The sequence below is a fragment of the Lagopus leucura genome, unplaced genomic scaffold (genome assembly GCF_019238085.1).
Source record: "Lagopus leucura isolate 7727_CA_CO unplaced genomic scaffold, USGS_WTPT01 Super-Scaffold_100004, whole genome shotgun sequence".
Classification (NCBI taxonomy): Eukaryota; Metazoa; Chordata; class Aves; order Galliformes; family Phasianidae; genus Lagopus; species Lagopus leucura.
This window is the reverse complement of record NW_024962264.1, coordinates 40,970,568-40,988,742: the sequence shown is the minus strand read 5'-3', so window position 1 is coordinate 40,988,742 and position 18,175 is coordinate 40,970,568. Positions and strand designations below refer to the sequence as shown.

The 18,175-nt window shown below is 39.9% G+C and overlaps 1 protein-coding gene across 1 annotated transcript; it reads right to left on the bottom strand.

Moving 5' to 3' along the window:
- Nucleotides 1–5,048: 5,048 nt before the first annotated feature.
- Nucleotides 5,049–17,526, bottom strand: LOC122180481 (cytochrome P450 4V2). The gene is made up of 11 exons (XM_042872145.1): nt 17,181–17,526; nt 14,870–14,982; nt 13,433–13,518; nt 11,559–11,749; nt 11,103–11,172; nt 10,626–10,752; nt 8,915–9,109; nt 7,514–7,616; nt 7,015–7,149; nt 6,639–6,818; nt 5,049–5,947 (listed from the first exon to the last, which is right to left on the bottom strand). Exons 1-11 carry the CDS (start codon nt 17,395–17,397, stop codon nt 5,772–5,774), a joined length of 1,593 nt encoding a protein of 530 aa, XP_042728079.1. The 5' UTR covers nt 17,398–17,526; the 3' UTR covers nt 5,049–5,771.
- Nucleotides 17,527–18,175: the final 649 nt, after the last annotated feature.

The following is an 18,175-nucleotide window of genomic DNA, read 5'->3' as shown; positions in this document are numbered from 1 at the left end:
GAGGACACCTCATATTTTCCTGTGCATCAGCTTGCTTTGTCATCACACACTTGTAGAAGAGAGCTCAAACACTCTCAGTACAACTGCACCTGTATTTAACTGCTCTCTTCTGGCTTGTGTGCCACAATGACAAGGGAGAGTGGTGCGAGGCTTTATTGCAAAACACCGCGGTAACTTACTTCTGTAACATGAGGAGTTTGTAATGCCTGTAGAACTCTGATCTTCTTCAGGTCAGCTGAGACTTTCCAACATTTAAGACATAATTTTCACAATTCTGAATGTATCCAAGTTTTTGTAAACAATTCACGTCTGTTCAATTAAAAATAACATATTCAATTAAAATAATTATGCTTGATTCCTTTTTTGAGCATACTGAGGGAGGCATTAAACTTCATGGCCAAAAGTTTTTAAAACTTCTCTCCAAGGGCTTTTAATTTTCAACTGAGAAATTGTGCAGTGTTATTTCAGTTTCAGTTCATTATCATCTCATTAAAAAAAAAAAAAAAAAAAAAACAAAACCATAAACACTTTTGGAAAATACAGGCATATAACTCAAATGGGCAGAAAAAGAGGGAAGAATCATGGTGAATTTCACCAAGTCTATGTGTCTCGTTGTACAGAATGCAATTATATACATCCGTTGAAAATTTCTCTATTATTTTGTTCCTGTAATCTGTAGTTAATAAATTTGTCTTGGGAAAAGTAACCTTTTGGTAATAGTTGCTTGTTTCATAAGCAAATTAATGGGGGGATGGGGTGAAACTGAAAAATAAGACAGTAATGCTATTCAAAGGGAATCACAACAAGCATGTTCACTTTGGAATAAAAAGACATTTTCTCTCAGGGGACCTCTTGTACCCACATGACCAACACTGCCTTGTTTACTCTGGTGAACTTTTACTCAGATTGACAGGGATGTACCTCTGTACAGAGAAAATGTGCTATGAACAACTTACTCCTGAATGAATTCATAGAATGGTTTGGGTTGGAAGGGATCTTTAAGATCAACTAGTTCCAATCCCCTGCTATATGCTGGAGATACCTGCCACTAGACCAGGTTGCTCAAAAACCCATCCAGCCTGACTTTGAATGCTCTAGGGAGGGGTCATCCACAACTTTGCTAGGCAACCTGTTCAAGTGTCTCACCAAAATCACGGTAAAGAATTTCTTCCTAATATCTAGTCTAAATCTACCCTCTTTATTTAAAACCATTTTCCCCTGTCCTGTCACTACTTGCCCTTTCAAAAGTCCATCCCCGGTTTTCATGTAGGCTCCCTTCAGGTACTGGAAGGCCACTATAAGATCTCCATGGAGTCTTTTCTTGTCGAGGCTGAGGAGTCCCAGCTCTTTCAGCCTGTCCTCAGAGGGGAGGTTCTCCCTCACTCTGATCATCACCACAGCCCTCCTCTGGACCTGCTCCAACAATTCAGTGTCCTGTTTGTGCTGGAGGCCCCAGAACTGGATGCAATACTCCAGGTGGAGTCTTATGAGAGTGGAGTAGAGGGGCAAATCCCATCCCCTGACATGCAGGTCACACTTCTCTTGATGTGACCCAGGACACGGTTGGCCTTCTGGGCTGCAAGCACACATAGCCAGCCCACGTTGCCTCTTCCATCAACCAGCATCCTCAAATCCTTCCCCTCAGGGCTGCTCTCAAGCCATTCTCTGTTCAACCTGTATCTGTATTTAGGATTGTCCCGACCCAGGTGCAGGACCTTGCACTTGGTCTTCTTGAACTTGAAGAAGTTGGCATGGGCCCACATCTCAAGTCTTTCCAGGTCCCTCTGGCTAGCATCTGTTCCCTCACACATTTCTTGTACCAATATTATAACTCAGAAAGCATCTTCAAGATCAGAGAGGATATGCCTCTGTATCTAGCCTATGTGATGGGACACCGTATAGACATGATCTGGAACAAGATCAAGAGAATCTCAGAGAGAATGAGAGAAGGCACCAGAAAAACAGAAACAGCACATTCTCCTACCTGAAAGAGGATGCTGTAATAGTGTAACAAATATGGTTCTGAATGCTGCAGCAGAAAAAAGCAATAGAGTATTCTAAAATATTCCCTCTGCATCTTTAATTCTGTGTAATAAGCATTTTATAAATTAAAAACGCTAAAATGTAATAGCAAAAGCTGCTAAAACAAGCTCTAAAAATTAAAACTCAAATTCTCCTTCTTTTTATGAAAAATTGCATCTGTACCAATGCATTACTTAAGTACAGAACCATTCTCACTATGCCAAACTTTCCTCATGTTTGATTTGGTTCCACTTGAAAGGCTAGAATACTGGCTAGAATAACAGCCTTCCATTTGTGGAAAGTGCTGAATTGCAGATAATGTTGAAATAAAAGCAGTGTGGAAATCCATTTACTGAAATTACATATCCTAGATGTACAGCTCAGAAATATCTGCACATCAGATGTCAAAAAATAAAACAATGCAGACCAAATTCAGGATCACAGAAAAAAATAGCAAGAAAAAACAAATAGCAAATCACTTATGAGTTTGCTTTGTAAAATTCTTCCCATAGATTTCGATGAATTTAACAACAGATGAGATTTCTTTCTTACAGAGAATTACATAGCTACCCCAGTCTTTGCTTCTTGCAGCTAAAACACCTGATGTTTGTCATTGTTAGACACTGACGTAGAAAGCCAGAACATTTCAACATACTGAAGGGTCCCAGTGACTTGACCAGGCCCTGTACACCGTGGCCAATGACAGTCATCAAATAATAACTCTTGGCTCTGTGTGTTCCTGCAATCAGGTTTGCAAGTTTAGTCATGTCTCTTTTCCCTCAACATATTCTGCATTTCCAGTGAATAGCTTGCATCACCACAGGTTATACTCTCAATATGGATCAGAAAAGCTCATTTGTCTAGGAGAAGATAATAATTACACTGAGCAGAAAATTCCTATTTTCAGAAGAATATAATTTTTTTTTTTTAGAAAAGTGAGTTAATTTAGCTTCTAATCCATACAAACAAAGAAGATCATCTTCAAATATGACCTGCATATGAATTGAGATAATAGGCTGAGACATTTGCAAATGGCTGGCACCAACATCAATTCTAGGAAGAGAATTGAGGTAGATTCCACCCAAGGCTCTTCGAATTTACCTGCTGGCAGAGGACCAACAGCAAGATGCCATTTTAAATCACAAAAAAGCAAGAGGATCTATATAGCAGGGTACTAACTTCTACACATGAGTTTCTGTCCTCTGCTGTACAAGGATTAAGTTCAAGAAGGCGTGCAGTTACCCACAACTTCTCCATTTCCAGCACATGTCCCAAAAGCAATTGTCAGCAGCCCAAAAATCAGCTCTGGAGGCACTCTTAATAAAAACTAAGAAGTCACATGAAGGGTCTGTAGCCAGTTTTCTTTGTAAAAGTCACATACGCCAATTCAGAAATAATCACACAATTTTTTTTAGTCATACCTGCAGAAAGTCGTGTCCTTTCTCCCAACATAAGAAAGGGCTCTTTGTATGAACAAAGGTTATCACCTCCTCACAGAAGATAGTTTTATTGCAGAAGCAGCCACACCACTCATCATTAGAATCACTGAGATTAATCTTTATGAGCAATTTTCCAGGAGTAACGCATCGGGGTTTTAGAATTCAGCCTCTGACTTCAGATACCAGCATCAGCAGATGTCCAGCCATCAGAACCAAATCACAAACAGCTCTGTACTTGTACTTTTTAAACACATAACCTTTCACTTTTCTTCACTGGTAAACCTGGCACGGCTGCACTGATTGCTTAAGTCTTACACTTTTTTTTGTCTGTTTTGTTGGCTTTCTTTTTAAAAGACTATCCACAACCAACAATAACATACCACATGACTCATGTTAAAAAGAGCACATGCTACACACAACACACAGGATTTAACATCTACCTTGGCAGCAGAAAATTCCTGTTCCTTCAGCATTGATTTCCTCAAGATTTATTTCCTTAGCAACCACATTTTTCTTCAGAGCAGCTTTCACAGCAAAAGATGAGAGGTCAGTGTCTTTTTGGAGAACACAGGGAACTACATCAGTCCTGGCAAAGAATGCAGAAAATGGTGTTTGAGTAGACAGATTATTTCCTTATTGAAAGGACTATTACAGAGTGGTAAATTTTGAAAACTGTTTCCACAAAACAGATCTCATAGAAAAAAAGTCTGTAGAGGTGGTTTTAATATTGTGCTTTCACATGTTTTCACATTAAATCATTAGAATACCAGAATGACTAGAGGAATAATCAGGAATAGATAATCCTTAATAGAAGTATGCTTTCGTCTATTTTACAGTTGCCTATTATTTCAAAAGGCAAAGCCTCCTAGTGACAAAATTTGGAAGAAGGAAGAAATTATTTAAGTTCAATTAACCTCTTAGGGATGCCTCTGGATACAACTATGAATTCAAAGTTGAGATTAGTTATGAAACTTTAATTCCATTGAATAAGTCAACAAATCATACGTCTCCCTTGATTTCATATGATGTGAAACAAATACAGCAGTCTCTGCAGAGGTAAGCTGCTGTCTCATTTTCAAAGGAAAGAAAGATCAAATGGATGCCTTCAGGCTGGCTAGTCACTTCTCTCAGTTTCTCAAATGTATGCAGTTATACAAAGTAGAAAAAAAAATAAAGAAAATTAGATTTTTTATGAACTTTAACTGAGATTATTGCTGAAAAAATGCTTGAGATTTTTTTTTTTTTTAGCTACATAACAATACATTTACTTCTCTTCTCACCAAAGAGGACCTATACTCTTCTGTCATTGCATCACCCCACAGAGTTGCTTGAGTGTTTTTTGATTCTACCTGAGATTCCTTAAAGATGGAACAGTCAAATTTCTGCAGGCACTTCATTCCACCTCTGTTATTTCTCTTCAGCACCAATAAGCACTAAATTCTCTGCACTGAATTCAGGATTCCAGAAGGCAAGAGCAGAATGACTCATTTTTTGAGCCTTGACTAATACAATAAAATCCAGATAATTCATCACCACCCAGGAACCGATGATAGAAACTAATAAATCACCAGTGATTTACCAGATATATAATTTTTACAAATAAAATTTTATTCAATTCTGAAGCAAAATAGATGTTTATTCTCCGAACTTGTAATAATACGTTGTATCTGCTAATGTGAAATTGCACATCTTGCACACTGTCTCATTCATGTTATGACTATATGGATTGCTGTTTATTGCAGATTGTGCTAAAAATAATCCAGAACAGTTCTACTTAAGAACTACTGTAAATGTTTACAAAGGAGGAGTACATTTATCAGAGATTTTTGCTTCATTTTCATAGATGTAGTCCAAAAGAGAAAAAAAGTTGTGGCAAGTAGAAGAATTATTCACTTGTACTCTTAAAGCAAAAACAGACAAAAAGCCTCCTGAAACATACAGAAAGCTTTGAGACTACTGGTTATTTCACAGGTGATATGAAAAATAATCAGCTCTCTCCATCACAAACATTACTGTTGTTAGCACCTTAATTTCAGGGTTTTTGCGTTGTTGCAATAGAGTAGCTTCATCTGAGGAGATAAGGCACCAAGACATGATGTTTAAAGTTTTGCAACTCAAAAATAAGCATGAAATTCTCATGTCTAAGAAAAGTAGAGTAACTTCTATTAGAACATTATATTTGATTAAACAATCAGCAATAAAATTTAAATTCAACAAATTGCAGGACTGCTATCAAAACATCTGATTTAAAACACATCTCAGTTCAAGTAGCTTGGAAGTTTCTGGAAAAACAGAATCTTGAATTTCCTTTCAGTCTGTTATGGTTTTCTGTCTCCTCTTCAGCTGAACCCAGATGCCATTATTTGGACGAAGGATTAGTTCTCCTGTCAGACCAAGCTCTTCTGGCTTTTGAGAACAGTCCACCCAGAAGCGCCGCAGGATGAGGGCTAGAAGAGTTTTCTCTTCCATTTGTGCAAAGCGCTGGCCTACAGATTACAGGGCAGCAAAAAAATATGTTATTGTCAAGGTGCAGCAACACTTGCCTGTTCACAGTGATACCCCTAGGAACATAGGGCAGAAAGGACTTTGTGAGCTAAAATTAAGGTCATACAGATACTACTGAGTTACTATTCTCTGCATGGCATCTCTGTCATTTCTTGGCCAACTTACGGCACGTTTTTCTTCCCATAGTCCATGGGACTCAAACACTAAACAGCAGACTAACCAAAGTTTATATGGACCTAAAACAAAACACAGCCCTATCACTTCTCTTGGGACCAGGAAAGGGAAGAATGACACAGCATGAGACGGTGCAGCATAAGGACAGCAGGAAGAGTCTTATCTTGCTCCACGGTGAACTGCTTTGCCATCCCAAAGCAAGGAACAGAAGGCTGGAAGCAATCCTGTCTTGACACAGCAGCTGCCATGACAGACAGGCAGTAAAGGGGAAAGACCAGACTGATATGCACTGGGCCTTGGGAAGAAAGGAAACCTTTGGAGAGAAAAAAATTGTTGCAGCTCAAGCACAAGGCTGACAGGGGAGACAACACTCAGAACCTTGGGGGGCCAGCAACAGTAACATCAAGTCTCCAATTTCTTATACACTCACTGGTACCAGGGTCACCACACTACTAGCAGCATTGGTACATTATGAGGTCTTCATCTTCAGCTACGTACCAATGCAGTTCCTGGGGCCAGCAGAAAAGGGCACATAAGCATACGGGTGCCTTCCTTTACTATTTTCAGGGAAGAAGCGCTCAGGTTTGAATTCATCTGGCTCAGGGAAGATCGTAGGATCTCTGTGCAGCACATAAGTTAAGATAATGACATTTGTGCCTTTTGGTAGCTTATATTCACCTGGAAGAAAACAAGGAGAGAAGGAAATAAAACAACAACAACAACAAAACAAGACTAAAAAACAGCAGGGAAAAAAAGTGATTTCCTATAAACAACCACACAGAAAAACAAAACACCTGTCCTTTACTTGGGAAACACTTCCACTAAAATTGCTGGAATGAAAGTGGCAAACATCAGCAAACTGAATGTTGCTTACCAACATAGCAATCCTCTTGCAAGGAGCGTGCAAACATGGGAACTGAAGGGAACAGCCTCAGGGCTTCTTTCACAACACACTCAAGGTATCGAAGTTTCTTCAAATCATCCACTGTAACAGGACGCTCTGTGTTACCTACCCAAAAGAAAATAGGGATGAAAGGGGAACAAGATGGGTTCACTCTGCTCTGAATAAACATGCACATCCCATCTCCCTCCAGCAGTTGAGATCATAATGTACAAGCATCAAACAGGAAAAGGTAGGTGGTAATACAGACACTGAATATATGCCTTGACCCATAAGTATTAGTTAGGCTGTATTCTCCTACAGATTATCCAATACCAATGCCCACCACACCCAGATACTGAAATCTCCAGGATGACCACAAGACTTGTTCCTACATGCAATTCTACCTCTAGGCTAACAATGATTCTATCAAAGCCCCATCCACAAATGCAAAAACCACCATAACCTTAATGAAGGAGTAATGAAAATATACCGAACACCTCGTCCAGTTCTTGGTGAACCTTCTTCTGGGCTTCAGGATGATTACCAAGCAAATATAGGACCCAGTTCATAGCAGCTGCTGTTGTATCATGACCCTAGAAATCAAGATTTACAAAGACATTCACTTCAACTCTGTACTTGGGCACAAGTATGCTAAATAAATACAGCTAGCAGGGTAAGTGAGCTCTATTACTCCAGCAACCTTATGGAAAAAAAAAAAAAGAGTGAACTCTATTCTACACACACAAGATGATTCAGGATTCATACTGTGTGCCTGAAGACTGACTAAAAGTGAAAAAGTGTTGAAACAACCCAGCAAAAATCCTTTTTTCTACTCTGCTTCTTGAAAATTGCATGTTGTCCCAGATGGTGATGCCTGCTGCTTTCTCCTTTTCAGGAATCCAGTGACTGGCTCCTATGGCTCTACATAGGTCAGTAATTCTTGCAATTTTTCCCCTTCCTGATAAGTGTTGGATAAGCTGTTCAGCAAGGTATATCAGAGCAGTGTCTCTGTATATCTAGGCAATGAAATAGATGTATAGTCATCGTTTCTTTTATTGTCCAGTCTATGACATCAAGTGCTGGTAACTGATACAGTAAATATACCAGGGACACTGTCTGTAATCTTCAAAAACTTTACCCAGAATGGTCTAATTAGACAAAGTTGAGTAGACAGAGGAGAAGATACTATTTGGTTTCCTAAGAGAAGTGCTTTCAGCACTGCATAGTGAAAGGATATGGAAAAGGAACAAAACAAAACAAAAGAAACAAACAGAAAAGCAACTGATGGAAACAGAAAAAGTAAAGGTTGACCATCAAATCTGTTTGGCATCAAAGAATTCCATTTATTATGTAATGTTGCATGCTATGGAGTATTTCAGGAATGGTAAAACAGCAAGAGTTTCTCTGAGTTAAAATGGCATTAATACAATTCTGAATTGAGCTCCTCTGAGACACAGTTGTGACAGAAACAGAAAGTTACAGCCAACATGGCAAGAAAGAACTGACAAAGATCTGAGGCATAATATTGAAAACATTTAGAGTTCTCATTAGTATGGATGAGACTTGTAGCAGAAGCTCCATTTCAGTCATCAAGTTCTTATTATGTCTTATTACATATCTGTTTGTATAAACAGAGCCTGTTTGTGTAGACAGGACCTGCCACGTGTACTGTTCCACATTTTGTCCAGGCATAAAATTCTAGATAGATAATTTATCTCCTACAGGTGTTTCCTCTTAGGCTTCTTGGGATAAAATAACTTGATACTAAAAGCAGCTTCCCAAACTAAGAAAAAGAAAGATTAACCTATAACCTATAACCTATAACCTATAACAGGTGAATCTTGCATTCTGGAAAAAAAGAAAAACAAAACACAATAGCTTTCTTGGGTACCTCAAACATGAAAGTATCTACTTCTTCACGAATGTCCTTGTAGCTGAGTTTTTTCCCTTCATCGTCTGTGGCATTCAGCAGCATGTCCAAGAAAGCTTCTCTCTTTTTGGAACCACTTTTTTCTTCACTGTTCATGTCAGTATCGTGTTTTGTTAGCTTGGTGTTTTCAAGTTCTGCAACTTTTTCTGCAATGACCTGAAATTAAAAACATTATATTGGATATGATGCATGCTGTGTATACGTACAGTCTACACCACACAGAATTGTCTCAACATGTTTTAACATCTGTAGCAGTCCACATGAGGTAGGCTTAATTAGAATAGCTGTTAGCTTCAGCTTTTAAACCTTAACTGAATTTATGAACGATAAAAATGATGAAATATAAAATATTAGATGAATTATGTCCCTCTTGTCCCAGTCAGAGAAGACTATAAAAATATGAACAGAACAACCACCAAGAAGAAATCTAACCCAACACAATCACTAATAAAAGGACCATTTTTCCAGCCTCAGGAAAACCCAGAAGATGGAAGAAAACCCAGGGCACTCCTCAAGACCACATCAGAATTATATATAGCATGACCGGAAACACTGCACTGAAGGCTCCTAGCTTCTCTTTGGTATCAGAGTAATGTTTGACCTCACTCTTTTTAGGTCAGTGTGACAGATGGAGAGCTTCTGTTGGAGAGAGAAAAACAACAACAAGAAGGAAAAAAAAATTAACAAGAGGCACGAAAAAAAAATCAGTGAGAGGGAAAAACACAAGAAAAGGGGCTGTGCAGTACATAACTCTGCTCAGAACAAGCACTGGATGTGTAAAAATACAATTACACACCCATTGTTTCCCACACTAAACATACTCTCAAAATTATTCATCTCTGCTTTCTGTCAGCACCAACACTAAGTGATATTATTTTACTTCCTTTGTCATCTTCTACAAATATTTCACTTCTTATATCTAATGCATCAGTCCAACATGAGAAGACAGAATTATTATTATCTCAAGTCCTTTTCTCACATTCTTCACTGCTGTAATTTCCATTAAGAGTAAGCAAAATACAACCTGAGCTACTTAAAAATAACTCTCATTTGAGTTTCACTCTGACAGAACCCAGTATGATAGGAATGCCCATTTCTCTATATAACATAGCTGTATATAGCCAATACAGCTCATTGGAGGTATTAAAATTTCTGGGACTATTTCATCTGCTATAGGAACCTGATACCTTGACATCACAGGGTTATATACACTCATTTCCAGGAAAACAGCCTCCTGGTAACATCTTGTAACAGTGGGCTTAGAAGGGCAGCCTTTGGCAAAAACAGCACAAGTTCTACTCAGTGGGAGAAATGGGTGTTATTTTCACAGCCTAAAACAGTGAAGCTAGTAATGTATGCTCAATGATTTCCATGCCAAATGCCTTACAGCTGATGTGGGAACCTGGATGTATTATTTCAGCAGTTCTGCTTGAAAGGGCTGATTGCACTATTCCTTCGCAGTAGTGCACTCCCTTGCTCAAAACTGAGACCACATGACAGAAAAACCAGGTACTGCCTTTTTTTCATGGTATTCCTCAGCAACACAGAGCAGTAGTCCTCCTAATAAATGTACATCAGGAGTGTTGATTTCATGTCCTATTTGGAAGATATCTACCAAATGCAAAACCAATCAAGTAAAACGTGACATTAAAAAAAGAAAAAGAGGCCATACTGTATCTGTAAAACTGTGCAGAATCTTAAGATTCCTCTCATGCTCCCTTCCTTCCTTGAACAGAACGTACAAAAGATCATGCCAAAGCCAAGGGCTCTTCTGTCGCTGTTGGATTAGATCACTCATCCTAAGAGCACAAAAAGTACATTCTGTAACATTTGTCAACAAAAATTACATTCACAGCACTTTTTCAAGAATCAAAAATCAAACATACATTTGGACACAGAGCCTCAGAGGAGGAATTATTACCTCCAGTACCATAGGTTAACTGAATGGCAGCTGACACCTCTTTGCAGCCTCAGCTTCCCACTGCATATACTCATGTTAGAAGAATTTCAGGAGTTTTCCTAGCCTTCTTTGCTTTCTAATTCCACTTGTATCACCCTCATCTCCACTCCTGGCTCACAGAGCAAATTAAGTAACACTGGCAGCAACAATTCCAACCTAATTACAAAGAAGTGAAGAATCTCCACTTACCTGTAGACTGCACGAACATACTCAGAATCCTTATTGTCCTGAGCACCCACATTCCTGCCCATCGCAGTTTCTAGAAGGAGGAAATTATCACTGTTGCACAAGTTCAAAGTCCCTGGTACACAGTGTTAATATTGCTCCCATCCTCTGATTGTCACCACACTGTCAATCTGACAAGTAAGTACATACAAACCTTTACAGATAACAATCTTGATCTGTGTTTCTGTGCACAGAAACCCTGCTCCTCAGAAAACCTTGCTGCAGATTCCTGCTTCTGCCTTGCTCATCCCACAAGCTCAGCTCAATGCTCACTTGATCAATGGCCCATTACATGGACTATGGGAGAAAGGACGATCTTGCATGCAGTAAGCAGAGACATTCATCTCCTCTCACAACGCAGTACCATTATGAGCATCTGCATCATTCACAGCCCCACCACAAGAACTGAAGAGAACTTACCACAGATAATATCAAGAGCACACAGAGTGATGTCTATAAAGATATTAAATGGTTCCTTGTCAACATGCTTCTCAAGTTTCTCCAACAAAATACCCCCTTGTTCATTCATAACCTCTAGAAAGTCATTTAAAATTGCAAAGTGGAATGTGGGAGTTATCATCTTCCTCCGTGACCGCCACTTGTCTCCAGTGCTGCAAAAGTGACAGGGGAGAGGGAAAGGCTGAATCTCCAACTGCTCACTATTACAGGAAGCACATAGTAAAAACTTCCATCAGGAAAAACTTCATAGGTAGGCATGCTGTGGCTGACTCTTCAACATCCCTGTTACGCTCACCAGAAGGAGCAAGTGGGAAACATTTCTTGCTTCAGCTCTCTGTGAAGTACAAACTGCCATTTCCGTATCTGCTATCAATAAAAGATGTTAGCAACAGTTCTTCAAGCAATGCAGCCAGTTACTTTGTGCACAGATTCAGAGAGTGAGCATAATCTATCTATAGGACAAATCAGCTATTCAACATTAAGGCCTAACTCACATCATATCTGTGGATCACCACCTGTGCTTGCCCATTTTCTGACTATCTTGGAAATGAATGCTGAGGATATCATGCCAATGAACAACTGTCTCAGAATTTGTCTACAAAGTATCCACAGGTCTGTGAAAGAGCCACAGGTTGTGGTACTTGCTCTCGGAGGTTCTTCTTCATTTTTCTGAATTGGGCATCCCATCAGCAGACAACTGGATGCTCTTCTTACAGGGCAAATTATCACTATAGTTCTCCAGTTAACCTGCCATTGGGCTAGCTTAGCTTGCTGTCTTCCTGAACTGCTCTTAGCCAGCAGAGTAAATGTAACATTAAAAGAGAGTAGAATATTTCTATGTTTTGCAATCTCAAGGAAGTAAAAATATCCCTAAAAGCCTACCTGGAGACAAAATGAGTTTCTGGGAGCATATGCCACATGTACACCCAGGAACCTCAACTCTGCACTTTGCTATTGATTACTACCTCTCTTGTGTAAGAGACACAAACAAAATACAGGTAAAATGGCACTTCTCATCCTCCCGCATATACTTGCATCTTCTACACCACACAATCACAGCTGGCTTTTAAAACAGCATGGTCCCTTCAAGAAGCAGAAGTTCACTAAGAACTCTAAATAGGCAACAAAGCTCCACTGCTAACAGAAGGAATTTGATGTACAAAGAAGAGGCATAGAGGCATCAGACTTGTATTTGCCTTGCTCTGGTGAATTAATATCTGCATTATCCAAATCAGAAACTTTCCTCAACCCTGCCAAAGACCGTCAAACACAAAAGTCTTACACCACTGCTCTTTTTTCTTTCCATTCCTTGCCTGCACTCTGAGCCAGGATCACTCCTTATAAGTCTCCATTCCATAAAGGAAAATGTACTGAGTACGGATACTCTCCCATTTCACCCCAAAGCATCACCAACATCAAGAAAGACTTCTCAAGAAAGTCTGCAATTTCACCTACTGAAGTAAGCAGTACACAAACAGTATTGTCATAGTAATCCTATCTGACATAACAGTCAAAACACTGAACATACAGCACAGCAAACTAGAGGACACCACTTTCTACAGGATACAACTTTTCAAAACAGATTGCTTGAAGATTTGGGCAAAAAAAGTATCAATGGTCAGATTTACTGAGAAATACATAACACCAAAATATTTTTATCAGGTATTAGCGGCTGAAGTGTAGCCAAGACTATCACAACAAATAAGATTTCTAGAGTTGCTATCTATACCTGCCCAGAGATGCACACAACATTCCTGTCACTAAGCACTCTTCCTACCATATAGCCTGCAACTTCTGAGGTGGCAATAATGAATCAAATTTGTATTTTACTATACCTTGTCAGAAGTCCAGTCCCCAGCCAAGGGTGCAGAAATCTGTACAGGAATGATTTTTGTATATGCTTTGAACTGCTCAGAATAACCTGTCAGAAAATGAGAGGAGGGCAAAAAATATCACTTGTTAGATGGAGAGATATCTTCAGCAAAGATTACATAGCTTCAGTTTGTCCATCAAAATGCCCTCAGCCACAGGAAAATGCACCAGCTAGTACAAGGGGAAGCACAAAATTTACACCTTCAAGTCTTTCCGTAAATATCTCAAATCCCAAGAAATAGTGAAATACTCAGAGCCTACTACCTCCACTCCCCTTATCTTCCTCAAAAAATAAAATAAAATAAAATAAAATAAAATAAAATAAAATAAAATAAAATAAAATATAAAATATCCCTAAAGTCACCAGCAGAGCTCAGAGAAACCCAGTGGTTGCCAAACTCAGCCAAATTCAAAGGAAGTACCATTTCTTTGCTGAAAAATTGGCATCTGCAAAGATGTTTTTCAGCAAGAAAAGTATATTACCCCTTCATCTCCAATGGCAGAAGGGTTGGACTCAATGATTTCTGGAGGTCCCTTCCAACCCCTACAATTCTATGATTCTGTGTAATACCACATTGAAATCATAGAGCAATCAGCCTAACAACTAGCAGTCCCTAAACAGGGGTATTTTTTTCCTTACTTTCATAAATAACCAAAATAGCACTAAATAATGTCATCAGACGATAGAGTGAAACTTAACATTTACTCACTCATAAAACGTGTACTATTTCAGCACAAGCTGATACAAGTGGCATATTCTGGATTTTTTTCCCTTAGGTCACCTTTTGCACACCAGATCTTTGTTCTCAATCTTGCCTTTCACTTCTGCCCACTTGTCAGTGTGATGTTACCACCCAGTTTCAATGGAAACTCTGTATCACAGCAAGGAAACAACTCCACCTTCCCAGCTCAGTGGTAATCACTATCCACAGCTAAACTAGCAACTACATTTCATGACATCAAAAAGGACTCATCAATTCTCATGCAAAAGTCAAATAGATATAACCACTGCAAATAGCATTTCAGAATGCTTTACATCTATTTCAGTAGCCCAGACTTCCCTACAATGGACTTGCCAGTTCTGACCTTTTTGGAGCAGAAGCTTCCACACAGGAAAACAAGACTAAGGGAGGGTGTTTCTTTGTACAAAATGTATTAATTAGATGCTTTCATTTGCTGATTCATTCTTCTTGAATTCTTCCAAGATTAGGCTTTTTTATTCCTATGTTTTCAGCTTTTCTTTTGCATGGGATCAGAGGTTAAATCAGTTCAAGTTTAACCTCAAGTTAAATCAGTTCAAGCCCTTTTTTGCAAAAATTACACTGACAGAATAGAAACTAACAGCTTGAGCTTGATTTGCATGATAGTAAAACTGAAAAAAAGGAGATAAGCACACTTACCTCCACAGTATCAGGATGGTACAACACCGTGACAGGCAGCGGACCTAACCAGAGTTTGAACATTGGCAGTTTCCTGAATTCATCAGCATGTTGTTGTAGCTGTTTAAAAAAACCTAGAATTGAAAAAGCAGATAAAGTGTTCTTTTGCTGGAGATGAAAGACTCTTGTGATGAAGTTTCTCATCTTATGCTCTGTAATTATGTTTTTGCTGTAGTTTTATCTCACTACGATGACCAAACAGCATATTTTTCTCCAGTCTATTAGTGCTCACAGGGGCACTTCTTTATGGCCACGCTCTCAAAGTTTCTGTATTCTGGAGAAACCTCACCAAACTGTAGACAAGACAATTTGACTTAAGTTATTTCAGAGCACTGTAGAATAGGCCTGCTGCACTACAGTGCTTCTATTATAACTTTGAACCAAATTAACATCATCAAAATTTACATTTGCTTGGAACTAGCCAAAATGCTGCATCAAGACACTACTTTACTTCCCAAGTATTGCACCAAACCTTTTCCCATCTGATACTTCTTCCACAGATGGTACATTTGTGATACACACTCAAGTGACACATCACACAGTAATGGCAGAGCATCGTGCAGGAACCATTATCACTCAAAACATTTAGTAGCTGATAATAGCAGAGGACTTTAAAAGCAGGCTATCAAAGGATTAAACAACTCTCATCATTTTAGAAACATTACTGAAGGATAAATGGCTGTTTACAAAGACATTGTGGACTTAGCAATTCAGATGCCCTTATCTCTAAGGGCACAAATGCTCATATGATCATCTATGCCATGAATCACATGAGAAATTGCATCACTGCACAGCTGCCAGTTGAATTTCAGAGTAGTGAGACAGTCAGTACTCCTCCCGTCTTCTTATCCACTCAGCCAGTATCTTTCTAGTTCAGCTATATAGAAGCATGGGATAGGATATCAAAGACTTTGCTTAACCCAATTACACAGTGTCTGTGTTTTTTCCATGCACACAGGTCTCAGTATCTCATCACAGAAGGCAATCAGGCTAACTCTAGATTTCTAGAGGAGGTGGCTGCTATCAAGATGTCTAGTATTAAATCTGTCTTTGTACTTTCACACCCAGATTAAAAAACAAATGGTCTCCTCCCACTGCCTATGTAGAGTTCAAAAGTCAAAGGTCCCAAAACAGAAGGGAAAGAATGATGACTCGTTTCCCTATAGATACCCAAATACAGCATTCCCTAGCCTTATGCAAAGTTCTAATGGCACTACATTCTGATTCTGCTCACTTCCAACCAAGGTCTCTCATTTGTGTATGTAGGAAAAGCAAGGTTGTATATAGAGGAAATTATGTTATGTTTCCACAGGATGCAAGGGTACACATTGTGAAAAGGCAGAGGGAACATCTCTGTGTCAGCACTGAACAATGTGTAGATCCATGCTATGCTTGTTCTCATTACTTCCATGCACTCCCTGTGACTCCATTTTTGCATCATACCTAACAGAGCCAGGAATGTGAGTGCACAGAGCAAGTTGACATGCATAGACACACCCTACTATTTCACTGCCAGCACAGCTGGAGAAGTTTTCCCATCAGAGGGACTCCTCAGGAAGGAATTGTGCTCCTTCCTGTGCAAGACAGGATATCTAACAGAAAGGGAATTCTTTGCATTTGTGTTCTCTCAAGAATCTGGCTGAAAGAAGGCACTCGTGATCAACACAGACACAGTAAAAATTGCTATTTTTGCAAATAAGTTATTTTGAATCAAATGCAGAAACCTAACGGAGAGCTAAATCTGAAAACAACCTAGTAGTTTAGCTTGCTGGAATTCCCTTGCACTTTCTCGCTAAGGAAAAAAATGTTGTTGAAGTGCTTCTGCTTCCCAAGCTAAAAGCTTTGTTTGGATTACAGATATGAGCTGTGCTATGGATACAGTGGTCTGTGTTACGAAACAGTACTTCCTGTGGAGACAGCCCAGCACACTTCCTGCAAAAATGTGTTCAACAGCATTTTCACTCCCCATCTCCAACAGCAAGAAGGAGTCCCAAGTCCAGTACTAGTACCTGGAAACCACTATCAGACTCAACCTCCAACTAATCTTTCACTAAAAGTAATACCACATTTATAACAATTTTGTTTCTCTCCTTCTCTGTTCATTTCTCAGTTTTCTTCTGTAGTAGTCCATAGTCCAAAAGATACCTATAGGCAATGACACATCCTGCCACCTGCCGCGACTTGGCCACGCACACATCTCCCGAAGACTGGTTCCTGCATCAAGCCCCACACAGTGCAAAGACCCCACAGCTAGCAGGCAAGCCATCCTTACCTTCTGCTTTCCTCTCAAACAGGAGAGCATTCCCCACAAAGGGGTAGCATGGGCTGATGCCTGGGATGGGCTTCATCACCCGCCACCACCACCAGTAGTTCAGCAAGGAGGGTAGGGAGCGTACAGTTACCACTGTCAGCAGCAGGGTGATGGCTCCAGCCACCCAGGGCAGCAGCTGCATTCCCTCTGTGGTTCCTAGCATGATCTCTGCTGCCATATCCCTGTTCCAGCCCAAGCCTTCTTCCCTGCCAGCATCTCTGGCCCCTGAGCCAAGTCCAGTTGGCACTGCCTACTCCCACTGCTGCCACTTGGTAGTGAGCAGAGAGCCTGGATCTGTCCCTGAGCAGGAGGCGGAGCTAACACAGTACACAGAGACACAGCTCTAGACCACAAAAATAAACAATGACATAAGCAAGAATGTGGAGAAGCTGCCTGCGTGCAGTTTGGGACAGCGGAGCAGGCAGGGGTCAAGGAACAGCACAATTTCCATGCCGCACTTCAAACAAAGAACAGGAGCCTTCACAGACCAAAACTTTCCTTAAATCACTTCAAGAGAAAATCTTTGAGATGATATGAGGAGGATGAGTGCTTTTAACAGTTTGTTGTTGTTCTTCATGCATTTTTGAATGCTCAGGGCAGAGATTTGCTGCAATGTTCTGCCACACAGTGCCTGAAGTTCTTGAGATGGGAACTGCCTCCCTTTTAGTTTGGTAGTGAGCACAGGGAAGCATCACATATGCTTCTCCATTCAGCTTTCACTCATCTCACTGTTGAATGCTCAGCCACTGGCTAAAATCATGTAACATAACTGACAGCAACCAGCACCAGTGTCAGACCTGGTGGCAGCACCACGAACCTGATAGAAAGGCACAGGCTGTTTCTCTGCAGGTGCTCTCAGAGATCTGAGATTCTAAGGAGAATGTAGTTAAGGCCAGCAAGCAACTTGCACAGTGCTTGGGTAGAAGTAAAACACACTTTACCAGAAATGGTAAGGG